The sequence below is a fragment of the Pristiophorus japonicus genome, chromosome 11 (assembly GCF_044704955.1).
Source record: "Pristiophorus japonicus isolate sPriJap1 chromosome 11, sPriJap1.hap1, whole genome shotgun sequence".
NCBI lineage: Eukaryota > Metazoa > Chordata > Chondrichthyes > Pristiophoridae > Pristiophorus > Pristiophorus japonicus.
This window is the reverse complement of record NC_091987.1, coordinates 120,147,986-120,170,616: the sequence shown is the minus strand read 5'-3', so window position 1 is coordinate 120,170,616 and position 22,631 is coordinate 120,147,986. Positions and strand designations below refer to the sequence as shown.

General features: G+C 44.8%; 1 protein-coding gene across 2 annotated transcripts in view; it reads right to left on the bottom strand.

The window, feature by feature from the left end:
• Positions 1 to 22,631, bottom strand: part of reps2 (RALBP1 associated Eps domain containing 2) — a 282,650-nt gene that overhangs the window by 5,636 nt on the left and 254,383 nt on the right. For both annotated transcript variants that reach the window (XM_070893049.1, XM_070893050.1), the window contains exons 16-18: positions 18,345 to 18,428; positions 10,166 to 10,305; positions 9,275 to 9,380 (exon numbers count right to left, since the gene is read on the bottom strand). In XM_070893049.1, coding sequence (XP_070749150.1) covers positions 9,275 to 9,380; positions 10,166 to 10,305; positions 18,345 to 18,428 — 330 coding nt within the window. The remainder of the gene's footprint in view (positions 1 to 9,274; positions 9,381 to 10,165; positions 10,306 to 18,344; positions 18,429 to 22,631) is intronic.

Sequence of the window (22,631 nt, the reverse complement as noted above, 5' to 3'; positions counted from 1 at the left end):
TCTATCCAAGCTGTAACTTAACATAAAAAAAATGAAACGCCACAGAGCTCCTTTCAGGCATTTCCCCACCAACCCCGAAACAGTGAACTGCTCCCTCAATGTGAGGGGATGTCAGAAATGTTATTTATTTGCAGGATGTAGGCGATGCTGGCAAGGCCACACTTATTGGCCATCTCAAGTTGTCCTGAGGTGGTGATGGCGGGCCTTCTCCTTGAACCACTGCAGTCCTTGTGGTGATGATTCTTCCACAATCATCATCATTATAAGCAGTCCCTCGGAATCTAGGAAGACTTGCTTCCACTCCTGAAGTGAGTTGTTATCCATGAGGGTCCTGACGTTCCAGGTCCCGAACTTCATGTTAACAGATTGGAAGATGCCAGTGTGTGAATTCTTTTAACGTGGGGTGGTCGTTGCACACTGGCTACCACACGGGCTTAGCTGAGCAAGGTCTTGAACCAGTGGCAAAGAGGTCTAAGACTACTGGAGACCAGGCACTGCTACATGAGCCTAGTTGCCTACGGCGAGATGTTGGCCGCAGGCTCGGCGCTGGGTAGCACCCTTGGTGGTAGGTGGTCTGAGGCCTGGTTGGGGGCAGGCATTTGGAGGGTCAATGGCCCACCGGGGTTCAGGGTGAGAGGGTGGGGGGGTCACAGCCATGGTACCCACGTGTTAGAGGAGGAGAAGAGGCCAGTCGCCGACATAGGAGAGGGGGACCCGGTTGTCGTTGAGGAGGAGGTCGTCTGTCGCCACGGGAGGTCCAGCCATCGTCGGGGAGGTCCAGACTGCTGTCACTGGAAGGGTTCCGATCGCCACTGGGGTGGTGGTGAAGGCCCGATAGTCAGGTCCAGGTCGAGGAAGGTCGCCGGGGGTCGTACTGATATAGCAGGAGGCCTAGTCACCATCGCCGATGGGTTATGTGGTGGAAAGCCTGAGGTAGGCCCGAACTTGTGGGACTCGCCGGAGGTCGCCGGGTGTCGTCCAGATACCGCAGGAAGCCCAGTCACCATCGCCGATGGGTTATGTGGTAGGAAGCCAGTCCCACGAGTCCACAATAGAGGGAGACACTCAGCACTACCAGATTACAGCACCTGAGATCAGACTTCAGAAAGTCTCTTACCCCGAGCATCCTCCAGTTTAATGCGACTGATTTGCCACCTGCCATCTGTGTGGTTTAAGTGCTACGTACATCATTCTGGAGCTCACTGAGGACTGCATGTACACCTTGTTTATGCTGCCTCTGGGTGCCAGTTTATCAGTGTCTGGTTCGAAGTGAGTGGTTTGAACTATTTGTCATGCTGTCCACAAACTGTGAACTCACCTCATATAATCTTTTTCTAAAAAGCATATTATGCATGTGCGGATCACTGTGCCGTAATGACCCCTCATAAACCAATGTTATGTGGTTGCATCCCTAATGGATGTAATAAGGTGTACAAAGCATTAATAACATGGGGTCAGACACACTGGGCTCCATTTACACAAGACATGAAGCCATGAAATTCTCCCTTGGAGCGACTTATTTTGTCAAGTGCTTTCTGGAGCCCAGTTTATGAGTAATCCAACATATATCTGTCTCTTCCCACCTACTTCTGCAACTTTTCCGACACCCTCTATCACTTTAACAGTTTCCTGGCCCTAGCCATCTCCTTTTCACCATGGATGTCCAATCCCTCGACACCTCCATCCCCCACCAGGATGGCCTGAGGGTGCTCCGCTTCTTCCTTGAACAGAGGCCAATTCAGTCCCCATCCACCACCACTCTCCTCCGCCTGGCTGAACTTGTTCACACATTGAACAACTTCTCTTTGACTCCACTCACTTCCTCCAAATAAAAGATGTTGCTATGGGAACCTGTATGGGTCCTACCTATGCCTGCCTTTTTGTGTGATACATGGAACATTCTTTGTTCCAGTCTTACTCAAGTTCCTTCCCTCTCCTCTTTTTCAGGTACATTGATGACTGTATCGGTGCCGCTTCCTGCTCTTGCCCTGAACTGGAAAATCAACTTTGCTTCCAATTTCCACCCTCTTTCGCCTTCACATTGTCCATCTCCAGCTCTTCCCTTCCTCAACTTCTCTATCTCCACCTCTGGGGATAAGCGGTCAACTGACACCCATGGCTACCTTGATTATACTTCCTCCCACCCCACTTCCTGTAAGGACTCTAGCCCATTCTCCTAGTTTCTCCATCTTCATCACATCTGCCTCCTTCCATACCAGTGCTTCTGATAGGTCTTCCTTTTTCCTCAACCGAGGATTCCCCTCTACCGTGGTTAACAGGGTCCTCTACCTTGCCCATCCTATTTCCCACATTTGTGCTCTCACCTCTTCCCCTCCCTCCCAAAACTATGACAGGGTTCCCCTTGTCCTCAGCTTTCACCCCACCAGCCTTTACATTCAACAGATCATCCTCCACCATTTCCACCACCTTCAGCGTGCTGTCATCACCAATCCCATCTTCACCTTCCCTCTCAGCATTCCAAAGGGACTGTTCCCTCCGCAACACCTTGGTCCATTTCTCAATCACCCCCAACATTCCCTCCCCTTTCCATGGCACCTTCCCACACAAGAGCAGGAGATGCAACAGCTGCCCTTTTAAATCCTCCCTTCACACTGTAGAGAACCCCAAGTACTCCTTCCAGATGAAACAGCGATTTACTTCTACTTCTTTCAATTTGGTGTACTGTATTCGCTGCTCATGATGTGATTTCGTGATTGGGGAGACTAAACGCAGATTGGGTGACCATTTTGTGGAACACCTCCTTGCAGTCTGCAAGTATGACCCTGAGCTTCTGGTCGCTTGTCACTAATTCTCCATCCCACTCTGTCCCTGGCCTCCTACACTGTTCTAATGAAGCTCAATAGAGCTTTCAATTAGACACTTACAGTCTCTGGATTCAACGTCGAGTTCAACAATCTCAGATCATAACCTCTGCTCTCATTGTTTCGGACAACAGGTGCTGATAAGGATTCCACAGTTGCCATTTACAGCTCCCCAGACCTATCTTTTGTTGCTTTACATGATGCAATAACACCCCCTTTTTGCCTTGTACTATTATCCCTTTTGTCATGTAATCTCTCTTGCCTTTCACCCTATAATAGACCGACCCATTTGTTTGTTCCTCCCCTTCCCCCTTTTAGAATTGCTTAAAACCTGTTACACATCTAACTTTTTCCAGTGCTGACGAAAGGTCATCGACCTGAAAGGTTAAATCTGTTTCTCTCGCCACAGATGCTGCCTGACCTGAATATTTCCAGCATTTTCTGTTTTAATTTCCGATTTCCAGTGTCCGCATTATTTTGCTTTTGTATACATCTGTTAATGTTCTGAGAGAGGATTTGTTGGTGTATTCTGGGTGATGTTGATCAAACTATTTGGTACTGGAGCACAGACAACAGATGCCAGCTGTGGCTCAGTGGGTAGCACTCTCGCCTCTGAGTCAGAAAGTTGTGAGTTCAAGTCCCACTCCAGAGACCGACACTCCAGTGCAGTGCTGAATAAGTACTGCATCAAGAGTGGGGAATATTAGCTCTGTCCCTCCAATCTGTGGAACCAGCAGCTGAACCTCCGTCTAGATTGAAACACCCCGCTAAAGGTCAACAAACCAACGTCAACCGTAAAATTTAAGAAGAATCATTAATTGAAATATTTTTTAACCATTCATTTCCGTTACTTTTCTCCTCTGGGTTCATGAATGTGTTGACCAATGTTCCCTCTAAATGTTCTTTGTTGTGCTCGGCCTGTTTATTTCAATGCGCTGTACCGTTAACTGTGGCCGCACATGCGCACAGCTCAGAGGGAACATTGGCGCTGATGCATTGAAAAGTAGGACTCAAAGGACATGTCTCCCTTTAGCACCTTGCCCAAGTGCCCATGTGAGTATTGTTAAGCTATTCAATCCACAAGAGGCATCACAGATGAGCCTAATACTGTCCTACGATTCTGGACGCCATATTATAGGAAACATAGAAAATAGGTGCAGCAGTAGATCATTCGGCCCTTCGAGCCTGCACCACCATTCAATATGATCATGGCTAATCATGCAACTTCAGTACCCCATTCCTGCTTTCTCCCCATACCCCTTGATCCCTTAAGCCGTAAAGGTCACATCTAACTCCCTTTTGAATATATCTAACGAACTGGCCTCAACAACTTTCTGTGGTAGAGAATTCCACAGGTTCACAATTCTCTGAGTGAAGAAGTCTCTCCTCATCTCAGTCCTAAATGGCTTACCCCTTATCCTTAGACTGTGACCCCTGGTTCTGGACTTCCCCAACATCGGGAACATTCTTCCTGTATCTAACCTGTCCAATCCCGTCAGAATTTTATATGTTTCTATGAGATCCCCTCTCATTCTTCTAAATTCCAGTGAATATAAGCCTAGTCAATTCAGTCTTTCTTCATATGTGCTGGCCCTGGTGGCCAGAGGGGTAGAGCCGATCTGGGGCAGGGTGCCAGTGCCATCCATTGATCGCTGGCCCGGCAGTGGATATGCTCCCTCTGTGTGTGTGTAGCCACATTGGTCACACACACACACACAGGTCCCGGAGGCGCAGGCTATATGATTAGGTAGCCCACTGGACCTGGGTGCTTCCCATGGGAGGTTGCCCTTAGTTTTGTCGGCGTACAGGTAGAACCCGGCATCACACATCATTTACATTCATGATACATTGGCTCTGACCGCAATCAGCCGACTCGACATTGTTAGTTGTCTTTAAAAATTCGCATTTGTCAATTACATTTTCGCATTTGTCAATATACATCTCTTTCCTGTGTACTATCGGCATCGCTGTACAAGGTTACATTTAGATACTTGCATTTGTTAATTACATCTTTTTCATTAGTGTCACCGGCATCGCTGTACAAAGAATGGAACTGCCCCTTTAATTGTGCTGGGTTGCCGGTCTCCTTTAAGAGGGCCTTGCAATCTTTACCCCAATCCGGTTCGCTGCTCGGCATCACGTGTTGTTCTCTCAACGCTGCCCCTCGTGGTCTGGTCATGGCCATCTTGATTTCAGGTGCTTCACCTCGTGATGCGGGTGCCATCTTCTTTCTCTCCACGAGGTAGACTGCGTGATCCTTTTCGCCCCAGGTTCTACCACAGAAGCCGGGAATCTACCTTCTGCACCAATCTTCTTCCTTCGGAGTCCTGCCACTGGAGCCCGGAAGGCGAGGTCTGGTCGTTTGGGTTGGATCATCCCACCGTTGGTTTGTGCAGTCTGTGTCGTCGCTGCGCAGTCAAGTCGGAAGGTAGGATCTTCAGGTGCTGTGATGGATCCAAATTTGGGCTGTGTAGGACGTCGATCACCGGGACATGGAGGCTTTCCCAGCTCCAACAGGTTTGGATTTGTTTCAACCATCATCTTCCCAGCAGCGTTGGACCATCACCAGCAACGATCCACAAAGGTAGCTTGTGCCTTGCGCCGCCATGGGACACCTGGACATCCACGCTGCCAACGACTGGGATGGTGTCATTTGTGTAAGTGAGCAGCTTCACCTGGATTGGGAGCACTTTAGGTCATTCGTCGGGATTGTCCCAGAGTTTCTCTAAAGCCGCATGATTCATCAGCGATTGGCTCGCATGTGTCGACCTCCATCGTGACTGGAACACCGTTGATTTCGACTTCCATTTTCAACGGAGAACTCTCAGTGGAGCAGGTAAATACACCGTACACCTCTTCCTGGGGCTGAGCTGCCTCCTGGACTCTCTCTTCGTCTTCATCAGCGCTGGAGCCCGGGTGATCGGCCAACTCTTCAGAGACTCGGTGAGTAAAACTTCTTCTACACATTCGCTGGAGATGACCTTTAGTGTTACAGCCTTTGCAAGTATAGTCTCTGTATTGGCACTGGTGGGCCCTGTGGTTTCTTCCACAGCGCCAACCTGGGGCTGGCCGTTTGGCCCCATGTGGTGGACTCAGGGTTGCGGGACTCGGGGTAGCAGCCTTGTCTCTGAAAGGCGCCATTCGGTTCACGGTACTTGCCGGGTTAGAGTCCTGGGGGTGAGTCAACATCCTCTTGGAATTATAGGCTGAGATCACGAACGCCTGGCTCACTTTAATTGCCTTCTGCAGGGTGAGCGTAGTGTCCGCAGAGAGCAGCTTGTGGAGGAGGCCTTCGTGGCTGATTCTAATAACAAAGATGTCCCTCAGTGCTTCGGTGAGGTGGTCACCAAAATCACATGGTGCAGCCAATCTTCTCAGGTCTGCAACATATTTTTCGATTTCTTGGCCTTCGGGCCGCCGGTGGGTGTAGAACCGGTATCTGGCTGTGAGGATGCTCTCTTTAGGTTTGAGCTGTTCCTGTATTATTGTTACGAGCTCCGCGTACGTTTTCGTTGTCGTCTTCCCTGGGGCTAGCACGTCCCTGACAAGGCCATAGACAGTGGGCCCACAACAGCTGAGCAGGATAGCTCTGCGCTTATCAGCCAGCGAGGTCGGGTCATCTCCTGCCAGGTCGTTTGCAATGAAAAAGTGTTCGAGCCTTTCCACAAAGGCATCCCAATCTTCCCCATCAGCGAATTGTTGAAAGTTGCTGAGATTAGCTATTTTTCACGTGGAAATTCGTAATCTCATCGCCAGTTGTTATGTGTTAATGACTCCACGAGGTAAGGTATTGTACTTGAACTGTTGTGACCTTAGTCCATTTATTGTAGCTCCTGAGTGAGGATACAGTGAGGTGAGCTCCCTTTTGTACTTGGTTACCTGCAGTGTGCAGGTGACCTTTAGGTTTCCACCAGTAGCACCCTCTGGTGGTACAGGTATAGTGCATACAGTGTGAAGATACATTCAGTGGTCTAATGTTACAGTACATACATTATACATACACAACAAAAACTACACAATATTCAAGGTGTGGCCTCACCAAGGCCCTGTACAACTGCAGTAAGACCTCCCTACTCCTATACTCAAATCCTCTCGCTATGAAGGCCAACATGCCATTTCCCTTCTTCACTGCCTGCTGTCCCTGCATGCCAACTTTCAATGACTGATATACCATGACATCCTGGTCTCGTTGCACCTCCCCTTTTCCTAATCTGTCACCATTCAGATAATATTCTGCCTTCCTGTTTTTGCCACCAAAGTGGGAGGACGTAATTGCACTAGAGAGGGTGGAGAGGAGATTTACTAGGATGCTGCCTGGAATGGAGAATGTTAGTTGTGAGGACAGATTGGATAGGCTGGGTTTGTTCTCATTGGAACAGAGGAGGTTGAGAGGGGACCTCATTGAGATGTACAAAATATTGAGGGGCCTGAACATAGTGGATAGTAAGGGCCTTTTTCCATTGGTGGCAGAGTCTATTACGAGGGGGCATAGGTTTAAGGTGGTTGGTGGAAGGTTTAGAGGGTATTGAGGGGGGGGGCTTCTTTACGCAGAGGGTTGTGAGGATCTGGAACTAGTTGCCTGGAAGAGTGGTGGATGCAGAAACCCTCACCACTTTTAAGAGATGGTTGGATGGGCACAAGTGCAGTAACCTGCAGGGTTACGGACCTAGAGCTGCTAATTGGGATTAGACTGGATGGCCTTTTGTTGGATGGCGCAGATATAATGGTAAGTACTGCAGGGAATAGAATACGGCCAGCGTGATCTCCTGTACTAGTTTCGATCGCCTGGATGGGTTGGAGAGGAATTTTCAAAGATTTTTTCTCCCTAAATTGGCCTGAGCTTTTATCTGGTTTTTGCCTCTCCCAGATCATCACATGGCTCCGGTTGGGGTGGAGTGTAGAATGTTTCAGTATAAGGGGTGTCGCAGTTGTGTGAGGCGGACTGGTTGGGCTGGGTGCTCTTTGCCTTTCCGTCATTGTTCATAGGTTTATATGTAACCTTTAGGGGCTGCTGACCAAGAGCCATGCGGCGCTTTGTCGGCCGGCACGGACATGATGGGCCGAACTGGCCGCCTTCTGCGCTGTAGATTTCTATGTTTCACCCAAAGTCCAGGCATTTGGGCTCCCACCAAATGTTGTTGAGCAGAGATCAGGCGCTGAAACCCGAGCCACCTTTCCCCACCCTAACCCAAGGATGCAACAGCAGTAGCTCCTCTGCTGCAGCCCAGATGAGATCAACGAACTCATCAGAGACCACGGAGTGAACTTGGAGCCTACCCTTTTCTGTATGGCTTTGCTCTTCTATCTAGCTGACCAATCATGAGACCTCTGAAACTGGCTGGGAGGAGTTACCGTATTGACAAAGTGAGGGAGCTGAAATTGAATATGGACACAAAAATCACATGATCACTGGTGCAAACAGCGTTCATAACTTAATCTCTCAAAGTTAATTCAATTTACTGTAACGTAACTTTTCTCAGTTAGTTTATGGGAAAAACTAACACACATTTTTTATATGGGCAGTCCAACACGATTAAAGTGAATTTTGGTGTTTTTAAAATTATTTTTCTTCCTTCCTTTCTTGAAGGTTTACTTTTTGCTGGCTAGGCCCACAGGAGCCAGCCCCCTATATTACCTCACCCAAGTGGCTATCCTTCATATTTTAACCGAGACAGTGAATGCCAATAAGTTATTTGATTGTAGAGGGCATCGCAGGTGAGGCCATTTGTGCCCACGCCTGAAATCCATGTGCATTTGATTTGCAGTGATCAAGAGTGGAAACTCAGATTGATTGGCGCGAAGTGGATAGGCTGGGCCAATGATCTGTTTAAGTGTTACAACTCTGATTTATTTTCTATTTCCTAACCTGGAGCTGATACATCGCATCAGCAACTGCTCTGCTTGAAATCAGCTAATTCAGTACAGACAAAAAGAGTGCAGCCTGCAATCTTCTGGAATGAGATAGTTGTTAGTTCTCCAAAGGGCATCATCAGCACTCACTGCTTGAACAAAAATAATTGAAAATTCAAGAGCTAAAAAATAAACATTAAAACTCATGATAATTCTTAATTTTTCCATAGGGGTGAAGAGAGCAGCCTACACTCCAACAATAATATCTGAACAGTAAAGAAAATGGCAAGATGCCAGATTCCATATTAAAACAACTGATGGCGGCATCAAACTGGCACTGCTTGGAAGTGGGGAGTGGTGCTCACACTCAGTGCGTAACCCAGATCAAGAGTGGCAGCACAACTACCTTTATCTGCAAATGCTGACATGTCCCCTGGCACTTTGAGCGTGGCAATATAAACCCAGGGGAATCAACACTACAAGATAAAAGATAAAACAGATGGGACTGGAGGTGTTGTGAAAGAGGGAAATCTAGTTCCACAGCAACTATGAAAATTGAATTCTGGTGATGTTGCCTTTCGGGCTGACTGTGGGTGTCTTACCTTGAACTGTTGCTGCAGCTCGCCATTCAACCTGACCAGAATCATATTGGTTTCCTTGTTTTTGCGGACCGCTGTCTGAATGGCTCTTTTCTGCTTGGATGACATTCTATAACAAGAAAAATAAAGGTGATCTTTTAAAATATAGCAAGAAATAATCTTCTGGTTAACATTTCAGTGACTGACAAAGAAAGTCAGTTACGAGAACCCGCAATCACTGACTTTTCAAAGGTGAGCTCTGCCAGATGCGGTTTAGTTTGCAATTTTAAAGTGTGTTGAAATCCAGGCTGATAGGAGGATGGATGGGATTTTTACTCCCATTCCGTCACCTCCACCCTCTCCACCCACTCATCCATGATTAGGTCGCAAGAGATATTTTCTTGCTGATCCAGGGTTATGTTTTTCCGGTGACACTGTGTGGCTAAGGATTAATATCCAACACACAATGCGACTGGCGGACTCTACTGATATTAATCTGAGGTCAAGCAGAGGTGAGAACCAGCACTAGCCTCTGAATGGTGGATTTATCCTGTACCGTTTTTGGTCAAGAATGAATCCATTTTTTTGTGTACTTTCACTACTAATAAAACAGGGCTTGAAAAGAGATTTCTTATCAATGCACAGAATGCAGACACAGCTGGTCTGAGGCCAAATAACTCCGCTCTCGCCACTGACCTTTGACCCCTGTAGGATGCGGGACCCTGTGCAACACACTGTCCATTTCTTTGGGATACACATTGTATGTAGGAATGTAATTGTTTTATGTTTAACCGGAGTACTACTACACTGAAAGAGTAGCATTGAGGCTGTAGCTAAAAATTATATAAAGAGTCATGCACTAACATTACATAAAAGTTCTGAATTATTGCAGATTAAAGGAAGCACAGTCATTACTTTTGTAGTTGCTGCTGTGGTTTAGCATCAGGTGCAGAAGCTGTGTTCTGTCGAGGTAACTGCTCCTGGCTTTCCACCTGGCATTCTGGTCGAAGTTTTCTACGAAGAGGTTTTAATGGAGGCTGGCGCGGTGACATGTCCTTTGGTGAAAAAAAAACATGGCTACTTTGTTGTTTATTTTCCCCTCGCGATTTTGCAAGCTATTTTATCCCCCTTAAAATCCTTCCTGCCTCGCCTAAAAACAGCACAAGGAAGAACAGAAGAAAGCATGGAATGAGAAAAGCTCATTTGGCCTGTCAGGGGTCAGCTGTGGCTCTGTGGCAGCACTCTTGCGACCACTGTCAGAAGGTTGTGGGTTCTTACTCCAGGGACACAAGCACATAATCTAGGCTGACACTTCAGTGCAGTACTGAGGGAGTGCTGCACAGTCGGACGTGTCGTCTTTCAGCTGAGACGTTAAACGGAGGCCCTCATCTGCCTTCTCAGGTGGATATAAAATATCCCATGGCATTATTTCAAAGAGCAAGGGAGTTCTTCCCAGTGTCCTGGGTCAATATTTAGCCCTCAACCAAGATCACTAAAACAGATTATCTGGTCATTATTACATTGCTGCTTGTGAGAGCTTGCTGCGCGCAAATTGGCTGCTGCGTTTCTTACATTACAACAGTGACTACAGTTAAAAAGTATTTAATTAGCTGTAAAGTGCTTTGGGATGTCCTGAGATTGTGAAATACACTATATAAATGAAAGTTGCTTCTTAGGTCTCTGTCCTCCATATACAACTTACACCATCACATCATCATCATCATCATCATCATCATCATCATCATCATCATAGGCAGTCCTTCAGAATCGAGGAAGACTTGCTTCCACTCAAAGTGAGTTCTCAAGTAACTGTACAGTCCAATGTGGGAATTACAGTCTCTGTAACAGGTGTGACAGACAGTGGTAGAAGGAAAGGACGGGTGGGAAGTCTGGTTTGACGCATGCCCCTTCTGCTCTCTGCGCTTGATTTCAACATACTCTTGGCGACGAGACTCGAGGTGCTCAACATCCTCCCGGATGCTCTTCCTCCACAATCTTTGGCCAGGGATTCCCAGGTATTGGTGGGGATGTTGCTCTTTATCAAGGAGGCTTTGAGGGTGCCCTTGAAACGTTTGCTCTGCCCACCTGGTGCTCGTTTGCCGTGTAGGAGTTCCGAGTAGAGCACTTGCTTTGGGAGTCTCGTGTCGGGCATGCGGACGATGTGGCCCACTCAACGGAGCTGGTCGAGCGAGGTCAGTGCTGCTTCAATGCTGGGGATGTTGGCCTGAGCAAGAAAACTGACATTGGTGTGTCTATCCTCCCAGTAGATTTGCAGGATCTTGCGGCACCATCACAGCCTGTCCCCAAACCCACTCATTTAATCTCCAGAGGGAATCAACTCGCTACCTCTGAAACAGAAGCCCATCATATAGCTGACATGGAAATTCTCAATCCTGAGACAACATCTCTTGGACGGTGTAACCTGGAGGCCAGGGATTCAGAGTTTGTTGGGCTCTTTGGCTGAGTTTCAGAGAGGCAAACAGCCGCTGGAATCATTATTAGATGGGCAAGGGCTGTGTCCATACTGTGGTCAGGAGGATGATGGCAATGCACTCAAAAGATTTTATGGTGAATTGTGCCTTAAATTAAGCTATTTGGGGTGGAGTTCTTGGTTCCTTCTCTTTTCCGAACAAAGGTTTAAACTTGTGGTCTTCAATAATCTAACAACAGAACTAACCTGAGGGGAGGGTGGTGTGAGTGAAGCGGTTTCTTTGGGTTGTTAGTTCCAAGATGACAATGACAGTACTCCAGCGTGCAGTTAATAATTGACCTGCAAGCCTGGCTGACTGGTGGGAGCTGAAGGAGCAAATCAATCGCTGAGGTCTGAGATTCCTTCCACTTGACTCCAGATTATCCTTCAAGTCAAAACCCCGATTAGCAAGGTGACCTGTGCGAGACCAGCAGCAGAAAGCTTGCCATTAGCCTGTGTTGGCAAGCTGTATCGCTTTAGCTGGTGGATCTCGAACAATACAACAAACTTGATGGTATTGTCTCTTTCCAATTTAAGTCTAAGTTCCCCAGCCATAGGTATTGACAGGAAGAAAATGTACACTCTATACCAGAAACAGAATCTTTACCTAAGTGAGTTGTTTAATTTGGAGGCTATTGCTAGGGAGCTAGGAGTTAAATTAAAAAGTAGGACCTCAAAAGGTAGTAATCTCAGGATTGCTACCAGTGCCTCGTGCTAGTCAGAGTAGGAATTGCAGGATAGCTCAAATGAATACGTGGCTTGAGGAGTGGTGCAGAAGGGAGGGTTTCAAATTCCTGGGACATTGGAACCAGTTCTGGGAGAGGTGGGACCAATACAAAATGGACGGTCTGCACCTGGGCTGAACCGGAACCAATGTCCTAGGGGGAGTGTTTGCTAGTGCTGTTGGAGAAGGGTTAAACTAATATGGCAGGGGATGGGAACTTATGCAGGGAGACAGAGAGAAGTAGAATGGGGGCAGAAGCAAAAGATAGAAGAAAAGTATAAGTGGAGGGCAGAGAAACCCAAGGCAAAAATCAAAAAAGGGCCACATTGCAGCAAAATTCTAAAAGGGCAAAGTATGTTAAAAAGACAAGCCTGAAGGCTCTGTGCTTCAATGCAAGGAGTATTCGTAATAAGGTGGACGAATTAACAGCACAGGCAGCAATGAATGAATATGAGATAATTGGCATCACAGAGACATGGCTCCAGGGTAACCAAGGCTGGGAACTCAACATCCAGGGGTATTCAATATTCAGGAAGGATAGACAGAAAGGAAAAGGAGGCGGGGTAGCGTTGCTGGTTAAAGAGGAAATTAACGCAATAGTAAGGAAGGACATTAGCTTGGATGATGTGGAATCTGTATGGGTGGAGCTGCGGAATTCCAAAAAGGCAGAAAACGCTAGTGGGAGTTGTGTACAGACCACCAAACAGTAGTAGTGAGGTTGGGGACAGCATCAAACAAGAAATTAGGGATACGTGCAATAAAGGTACAGCAGTTATCATGGGTGACTTTAATCTACATATAAATTGGGCTAACCAAACTGGTAGCAATACGGTGGAGGAGGATTTCCTGGAGTGTATTAGGGATGGTTTTCTGGACCAATATGCCGAGGAACCAACTAGAGGGCTGGCCATCCTAGACTGGGTGATGTGTAATGAGAAAGGACTAATTAACAATCTTGTTGTGCGAGGCCCCTTGGGGAAGAGTGACCATAATATGGTGGAATTCTTTATTAAGATGGAGAGTGACACAGCTAATTCAAGACTAGGTCCTGAACTTAAGGAAAGGTAACTTTGATGGTATGAGACATGAATTGGCTAGAATAGACTGGCGACTGATACTTAAAGGGTTGATGGTGGATAGACAATGGCAAACATTTAAAGATCACATGGATGAACTTCAACAATTGTACATCCCTGTCTGGAGTAAAAATAAAACGGGGAAGATGGCTCAAACTTGGCTAACAAGGGAAATTAAGGATAGTGTTAAATCCAAGGAAGAGACATATAAATTGGCCAGAAAAAGCAGCAAACCTAAGGACTGGGAGAAATTTAGAATTCAGCAGAGGAGGACAAAGGGTTTAATTAGGAGGGGGAAAATAGAGTGTGAGATTAAAGCTTGCCAGGAACATAAAAACTGACCACAAAAGCTTCTATAGATATGTGAAGAGAAAAAGATTAGTGAAGACAAACGTAGGTCCCTTGCAGTCAGATTCAGGTGAATTTAGAATGGGGAACAAAAAAATGGCAGACCAGTTGAACAAATACTTTGGTTCTGTCTTCACTAAGGAAGACACAAATAACCTTCCGGAAGTACTAGGAGACTGACGGCCTAGTGAGAAGGAGGAACTGAAGGATATCTTTATTAGGCGGGAAATTGTGTTAGGGATATTGATGGGATTGAAGGCCGATAAATCCCCGGGGCATGATAGTCTACATCCCAGAGTACTTAAGCAAGTGGCCCTAGAAATAGTGGATGCATTGGTGATTATTTTCCAACAGTCTATCGACTCTGGATCAGTTCCTATGGACTGGAGAGTAGCTAATGTAACACCACTTTTTAAAGAAGGAGGGAGAGAGAAAACGGGTAATTATAGCCTGACATCAGTAGTGGGGAAAATGTTGGAGTCAATTATTAAAGATGAAATAAGAGCGCATTTGGAAAGCAGGATCGGTCCAAGTCCATGGATTTATGAAAGGAAAATCATGCTTGACAAATCTTCTGGAATTTTTTTGAGGCTGTAACTAGTAGAGTGGACAAGGGAGAACCAGTAAATGTGGTGTATTTGGACTTTCAAAAGGCTTTTGTCAAGGTTCCACACAAGAGATTGGTGTGCAAAATTAAAGCACATGGTATTGGGGGTAATGTACTGACTTGGATAGAGAACTGGTTGGTAGACAGGAAACAGAGAGTCGGGATAAACGGGTCCTTTTCAGAATGGCAGGCAGTGACTAGTGGGGTGCCGCAGGGCTCAGTGCTGGGACCCGAGCTATTTACAATATACATTAATGATTTAGATGAAGGAATTGATTGTAATATCTCCAAGTTTGCAGATGACACTAAACTGGGTGGCGGTATGAGCTGTGAGGAGGACGCTAAGAGGCTGCAGAGTGACTTGGACAGGTTAGGTGAGTGGGCAAATGCATGGCAGATGCAGTATAATGTGGATAAATGTGAGGTTATCCACTTTGGGGGCAAAAACACTAAGGCAGAATATTATCTGAATGGCGGCAGATTAGGAAAAGGGAAGTTGCAACGAGACCTGGGTGTCATTGAAAGTTGGCATGCAGGTACAGCAGGCGGTGAAGAGGAGAAATGGTATGTTGGCCTTCATAGCTAGGTAATTTGAGTATAGGAGCAGGGAGGTCTTACTGCAGTTGTGCAGGCCTTGGTGAGGCCTCACCTGGAATATTGTGTTCAGTTTTGTCTCCTAATCTGAGGAAGGACGTTCTTGCTATTGAGGGAGTGCAGCGAAGGTTCACCAGACTGATTCCCGGGATGGATGGACTGACATATGAGAGACTGGATCGACTGGTCCTTTATTCACTGGAGTTTAGAAGGATGAGAGGGGATCTCATAGAAACATATACAATTCTGACGGGACTGGACAGGTTAGATGCAGGAAGAATGTTCCCGATGTTGGGGAAGTCCAGAAGCAGGGGACACAGTCTAATGATAAGGGGTAAGCCATTTAGGACCGAGATGAGGAGAAACTTCTTCACTCAGAGTGGTTAACCTGTGTAGTTCTCTACCGCAGAGTGTTGTTGATGCCAGTTCATTGGTTATATTCAAGAGGGAATTAGATATGGCCCTTACGGCTAAAGGGATCAAGGGGTTTGGAGAGAAAGCAGGAAAGGGGTACTGAGGTGAACGATCAGCCATGATCATATTGAATGGTGGTGCAGACTCGAAGTTCCGAATGGCCTACTCCGGCACCTATTTTCTATGTTTCTATGCACAGATCAGATTCACTTCCAGATTCACCAGTTGCTCTTGTAACTCCGTCTCCTAATTCAGCTATTGGTAACTCAGTGACCTTTCCTCAGTACCAGTGCTTGTACACTCAGGAAAACTCTTCTTTTCCTCCGGTGCCTTCCCCCTTTCAAAACTACCATTACCGTTTCATTTGAACAAAGATGAAGAGGAGATCAGACAGGCGTTTGAAATTATAATGGGTTTAGATACGGAAAATTCCAGTGTTTGATGAGTCATTAACTAGAGGACATAAACCCAGCAACTACAGGATAGTCAGATTAATATCGGTAGTGGGGGGAAACTTCTTGGAAACAATAATACAGGACAAAATTAATTGGCATCTGAAAAAGAATGGATTAATAAATGAAAGTCAGCATGAATTTGTTAAAGGCAAATCATGTTTGACTAACTTGATGAAGCAACGGAGAGGATTGATGAGGGTAGTGCAGTTGATGTTATGTATATGAACTTTCAGAAGGCATTTGACAAAGTATCACATAATTGACTGGTTAGTAAAATTTAAGCGCAAGGGATTAAACGGCAGCAGGGATACAAAATTGGCTAAGAGACAGAAAGCAGAGAGTAACAACCTTTTTTCAGACGAGGAGGAGGGATCAGTGGTGTTCCCCCGGGGTTGGTAATAGAACCTGGGTATACCAGGCATAACTTCAAAGTTTTCAGATGATATAAAACTCGGAAATGTAGTAAACAATGAGAAGGATTGCAACAGAGTTGAGGAGGACATAAATAGACCAGTAAAACTGGTAGACACATGACAGATGAAATTTAATGCAAAGGTGTGAAGTGATACATTTTGATAGTAAGAATGAGGAGAGGCAATATGAACTGAATGGTACCATTTTAAAGAGGGTGTAGGAGCAGAGGGACCTGATGGTATATGCACACAAATCTTTGAAAGTGGCATGACAGGTTGAGCAGGCTGTTAAAACAAACCTATGGGATCCTTGGTTTTATTAATAGAGGCATAGAATACAAAAACAAGGAAGTTATGCTAAACCTTTATAAAGCACTGGTTAGGTCTCAGTTCGAGTATTGTGTTCAAATCTGGGCACCACACTTTAGGAAGGATGTCAAGGCCTAAGAGAGGGTACAGAAAAGAATGGTACCAGGGATGAGGGACTTCAGTTATGTGGAGAGATTGGAAAAGCTGGTGTTGTTCTCCTTAGAGAAGGACAAGAGGAGATATAATAAAGGTGTTCAATATCCTGAATGGTTACCGAACCTTCTGCCACTGGAAACAGTTCTTGCTTACTCTATCAAAACCAGAGGACACAAATGTAAGGTGATTGACAAAAGAACCAGAGGCGACATGAGGAAACATTTTTTTTTTTACATAATGAGTTGTTGCAATCTGGAATGCACTTCCTGAAAGGATGATGGAAGCAGATTCAATAGTAACATTCAAAAGAGAATTTGATAAATACTTGAAGGGAAAATATTTAGAGTTTTGAGGAAAGAACAGGGGAGTGTGATTAATTGGATAGCTCTTACCAAAAAACTGACATAAGCACAATGGGCTGAATGGCCTCCTTCTGTGCTGCTTCATTCTATGATTCATTTGAGATCCTCATAAAAAGAACAAAGGGAAGGGTAAGGAAAACTTCCCCCCGACTCCCCATGGAGGGTTGTTAGGATATGGAATGACCCATCAAAAAACAGTGGTGGAAGAAGAATCTGCAACAGCTTCTACAATAGAAGAGAATACTAAAGAAGAAAAAACCAAACTTGATATAGGGAGATGGCAGAGGAATGCGACTAAGTGATTAACTCTTTGAGTGTCGACTCAGCCTCATATTTAATCAAACTGTTCACAACCTCGGTGTCCAGTTCAACTGTGAGCTAGGCTTTAAAGCCCCATTATGGAGTATAAGTTCATCTTGGGCAGTAGTACAAAACGTGCAGCTCACATTACACCCCGCCCACTTTATGCCCCGCCCACTTTACACCCCATCACTTTACGCCCCGCTCACTTTTTCCCACCTCACTGATTTAAAAAAAAAATTGGGAGGTGTAAAATGGGCTGCAATTTAGCTATTGCCTATTTGGAGCTACCAAAGCCCAATTTATACCCTATGTTTTTGGGTTTATATTCAGATATTTTCCTCATGCTTGGCACCAAAGATTTCTCCCATAGCCGTACCCTCACTCCTCATGAACCAGATTGTGCCTTTTTATATTCCAATAACAAAGTAATGTAGTGATCAAAGAGATTGAACATAAATTTTTACTCAATATGTCTTGAGCCATAAACTTTGGAAAATGGTAGAACAAACACATTGTGGCTTAGGCTATAAACTACAAAACATATTTAGTAATAATAGATAAGCAGCGACAAAGACAATACAGCAAACAGACACAATCCTGCCCTAATATGTTTGGCATACCTGGACCCAAGATAGGGTCCCTAGATAATAACTTTATATGGGAACATTCCCTCATATTCAAAATAACCTCCTACCTCTTTTTTTAATGGTCTGAAAACAAATGGTGAACCAGGCACATGAACCATGAAATGTATTCCTTTGAAGTTTAACCAGGAACAAAAGAAATAAAGAATCTATCCCACTAAAAGCAAATAAAGCTGCCAAACAAAAAGTACAAGAAAACTGGAGATATTCCAAACTAACCTTAACAGGAGAGCTGCTTTCTTCACCAAGACTGCTCTGTCTATTCACCTGAGAGTATAGTTCCGTTAATGATCCTTTGTTGGCCTGCAAAATCAACCGCTTACTGATTAAATAATCCACACAGCAACAGGCTCTGAATTAGTACCACATGTTGTCTAGTTTAACAAATAGACGGAAAAATTCTTCACCATTACACATACGGAAGAAGTTGAACATTTCCAAAATGAGCTATCCCATTCAGGATGTGCACGTGCCAAATAGAGCAGGGAAAAAAAAAAAAAATCAGATGAGCAAATCATTTCTGTGATTACTTGTCCGAAAGGGACATCTTCATTTCGAGGCCCCAGGAAAAGGAGGAAGGAAATAAATTGCATTTATATAGTACCCTTCACATCCGCAGATGTTCCATAGAATTTCACAACCAACAAATGACTAAGCTTAGTCACCGTTATTAGGCAAACATGCAGCCAGTTTGCGCACAGTAAGGTCCCACAAAGAGCAATGAGATGAAAGAACCTCCTGCTTCTTTTACGATGGCCTCAAAACAAATGGTGAACCAGGCACATGGCCCATGAGATATACTCGCTAGACGTTTAGCCAGGTACAAAGGAAATCAAAAATCTATCTCGGCAAAAGCAAATAAAGCTGCCAAAGAAAAGTGCAAGAAAATTGAAAAGAACAGTTTATCTGATTTGGTGGTGTTGGTTGAGGGATGAATGTTGGCCAGGACACCAGGAGAACTCCCTGCTTTTCTTTGAATGGTGTCATGGGATCTCTTATTTTCACTCGAACAAGTAGGTTTAACATCGCGCCTGAATGACAAGACCTTTGACAACACTGCACTCCCTCAGCATCAAAATAAAGTTATCAGTCTGAAATTTAACTGAAGATCTTCTGAGTAGGAGACGAGAGTGATAACAACTGAGCCATACTGGGATATCAGCCCTGCAGTTTCTGAATGCTGCAATCCATGTACTGTGGTTTGTAACCTCATAGGAGAGGGTTCCTCTATTTGAATCCGTGTTCTTGATGAGCTATTTTGTACTTTTCTATTTTCACAAGCCCCCCACACCGTGCACTTTTTGACTGAGAGGTTGGGCAGATGACCTGCTGCTGATGCTGCAGATGACCGACCGGTCTGTGCTGTTATTCTATAACTAAGCAATGCAATATTGTTTCAGGATTTCCATGCCCCGATCAGGGGAACTGCATAGCATCTGCCTGATGTTTCCCTCGGAGGCTATAGTTGAGATTAAAAGCTGAATAAGCGGGGCTGAGAGAATATGAACCCATATCCCACTTTCTCATGGCACAAAATAACCGAGTCCTAACACTGCCATATAATAGTTATTTCTGCAGCAAATAACCATTAAAAGGCACTTCTTTCAAACATCGAGTCAAATCCTATAATCAGACAGCTAGTACTGGACCTTTACTTCATTGGAAAATAAAAGTGCTCTCCCTTGCGATTTATTCATTTCTAATTCATACCCGTGTTGATTTTGAGTAATGCGTCACATCTTTCCTTTTTCCCTCCATTTCTTAAATTTCCTCCCTATCTATAGTTATCACAACAGTATTCCAATATGCTTTCTTTAATAAATAACAAATCAGTATGACAAAATAACAGCATTTAACTCAAAGATAGCAAAAAGAATGGGTTTAAAAAAACATTTTAAATAACCATTTAAATCTGTTTTTTTATTTGTAGTGTTACTTGACTATCTATGAATTTAGTTGTTTGAAAATTGTGCCATGTTTGCTAAGTGCACCATCTGGTGGTAAAGCCATTGATTACAAATCACTATTCCAAACTTACTCTTCTCAGAAATGCATCGAAATAGCAAATCACCCCTTCATCCCCCCAAAGCGACTGATCCTGAGGCTCGCCCTACTGGTGGAACAGACGCTCCAGGTCAAACTTCTGGACTCCCAGATTGATGAGTGGACGCAGCATGGGTCAGTGCTCCAGTTCAGATTATTCCAGATGCTCCCGTCTCCTAATCAAAACTTTGGAGATTGATGGCATAAGGCTTGGACAACACTGATTATCTTACTTGACCCTGCCCTTGACAACAGTGAATTTTACCCTAATGGGCATTTTGTATACTAAAACAACAGGACAATTAGAAGCCTGGACCGTGATTCTTTTTCCAGATGGAGTTACTTCAGGTGGCATGACGCAACCTTAAAAGATATTTAACCCAGACAGACCAAATCAATGAAATTGGGATGAGAGTTGGTTTTTGGACAATATTCAAATTAATCTCCACTTAGTAAATGTAAAATTAGGTGACACTAAAACACAGTGACGCAAACTAAACATGTAAAAGAGCTTTCACAGTTGGCACCACTTTAGTTTAGATAACAGGAGAGCAACCTCCATGTTCCAGCTCCCCGTGTTTATATCACTATAAATCTATCATCCCTTTGGCAGCATCATAGATCCACATGTTAGTGGATTTATGATTCTGCCGTCAGGATGTAGGAACAATGTAAATGCAGGGAGGTGATGCACCAATCTCACTCTCTTGCAACCCAAACTAAACCAATGCCAAATGTAAAAGCATCTGTACACTCACTCTACAAATATTGGGCTTATGGCTTTCCAAAAAGAACCCAGTCCTCCATAAGTGGAGCATGGCTTCCACAGTAAGTGACATAACTTTACCCCCTCAGTTTTCACTTCACATCTATTTACCTCATTTTATTTAAAAGTCTTGGCGATGTCTTACACCATAGGTTCTGGCCTTTCATCCATATCAGGGTGAGAGCAGGGCCAAAGGTACTGTGTCACATTTGTCACTGCCATGTTATGCAATGAAACACTTCAGTGTGATTTAAAATTCTGCGCCATGTGCTTGTAAAGAAATGGAATTAGAAAAAGGCTAGCCAAATGCTTTTCACGGAGGTGGCATTTCTTTGTATAAATATAATTAAAGCCATGTCACAGACTCACCGATGGCCTAATGGATACTGCCCAGTACAATACTAAACCATGTGGATCAGAGAGTCCCTGCTTCAATTCCTGATCTAAGCCAAACTGAACTGGACAAGTGACTTGCAGGCTGGGATCTCCTGCTCTGTGTCAGCCATCCTCAAGTTCTGCCCTTTAAAACTAATAAATGGAAAATGATGGGCTGGTGAGCACAGAACAGAAAATCCCAGCCTCGGTGTTTTGAGATAGCTGATCCAAGGGTCGTAGTCAGTTATTACAATTATCCTCAGTGCCCTGCTGCTAGAAAGAAGGGGAAAAAAATCCCGCTACCCAGTAAGTCCTTTTGGAAAAAATACATCCAGAGCAATAACATGAGGACAGAATCCAGGTTAGTTATGATGCTCTTATAATTGATTGGCCAGCCGGCACATTTTATTCCAGCTAGACGCAGGAATAATGGCTACTTGGTCAAGATACTGGAAAGCTGCAGGTGTTCACAGATCCCCATCTCATCATAAGTCTGCAACTTCAGAAGAGGGGAGGAAAAAAAAGGAACGAAACCAGGAAAAATAACCACAAAAGTGTCATGTATGAATAAAGAGTCTGACTGGATAATGTGAGCTCAAAGTAAAGTGTCTTTTATTGCAGGTCTCCAGAGTGCCTCTCCAGACTGTGAGTCCTCCTTAAATACCTGTGCTCCCAAGGGATTGTGGAATCCCTTTGGACTCCAGGGGATGAGCCCTCTGGTGGCTATACAAGATATAAACAGGTTTACATATATAACAAAAAGAACATAAGAAATAGTAGGTCATTTGGCCCCTCGAGCCTGCTCCGCCATTCAACAAGATCATGGCTGATCTAATCATGGCTGATCTAATCCTGGCCTCAACACCACTTCCCCGCCTGCTCCCCATAACCCTGGACTCCCTTATCATTCAAAAATCTGTCGATCTCCACCTTAAATATATTCAAAGACCCAGCCTCCACAACTCTCTGGGCTGGAGAATTCCAAAGATTCACGATCCTCAGAGAAGAAATTCCTCCTCATCTCCGTTTTAAATGGGTGACCCCTTATTCTGAAACTATGCCCCCTAATTCTAGATTAGAGTGGAAACATCCTCTCTGCATCGGATAATAACGCCCAGAGAGTGCAAGGCCCTCATAAATCACCCTTTATTACAATCTGACTTGTGGCTTTTACACATCCTCTCTGTTGTGTCTGATATAAGCGCAGAGTTGAGTGGTGGTGGAAAGAAAGACTTGCATTTATATAACGTCTTCCATGACTACCCGATGTCTCAAAGCAATTTACAGCTAATGAAGTACTTTTGGAGTAAAAACAGAATATG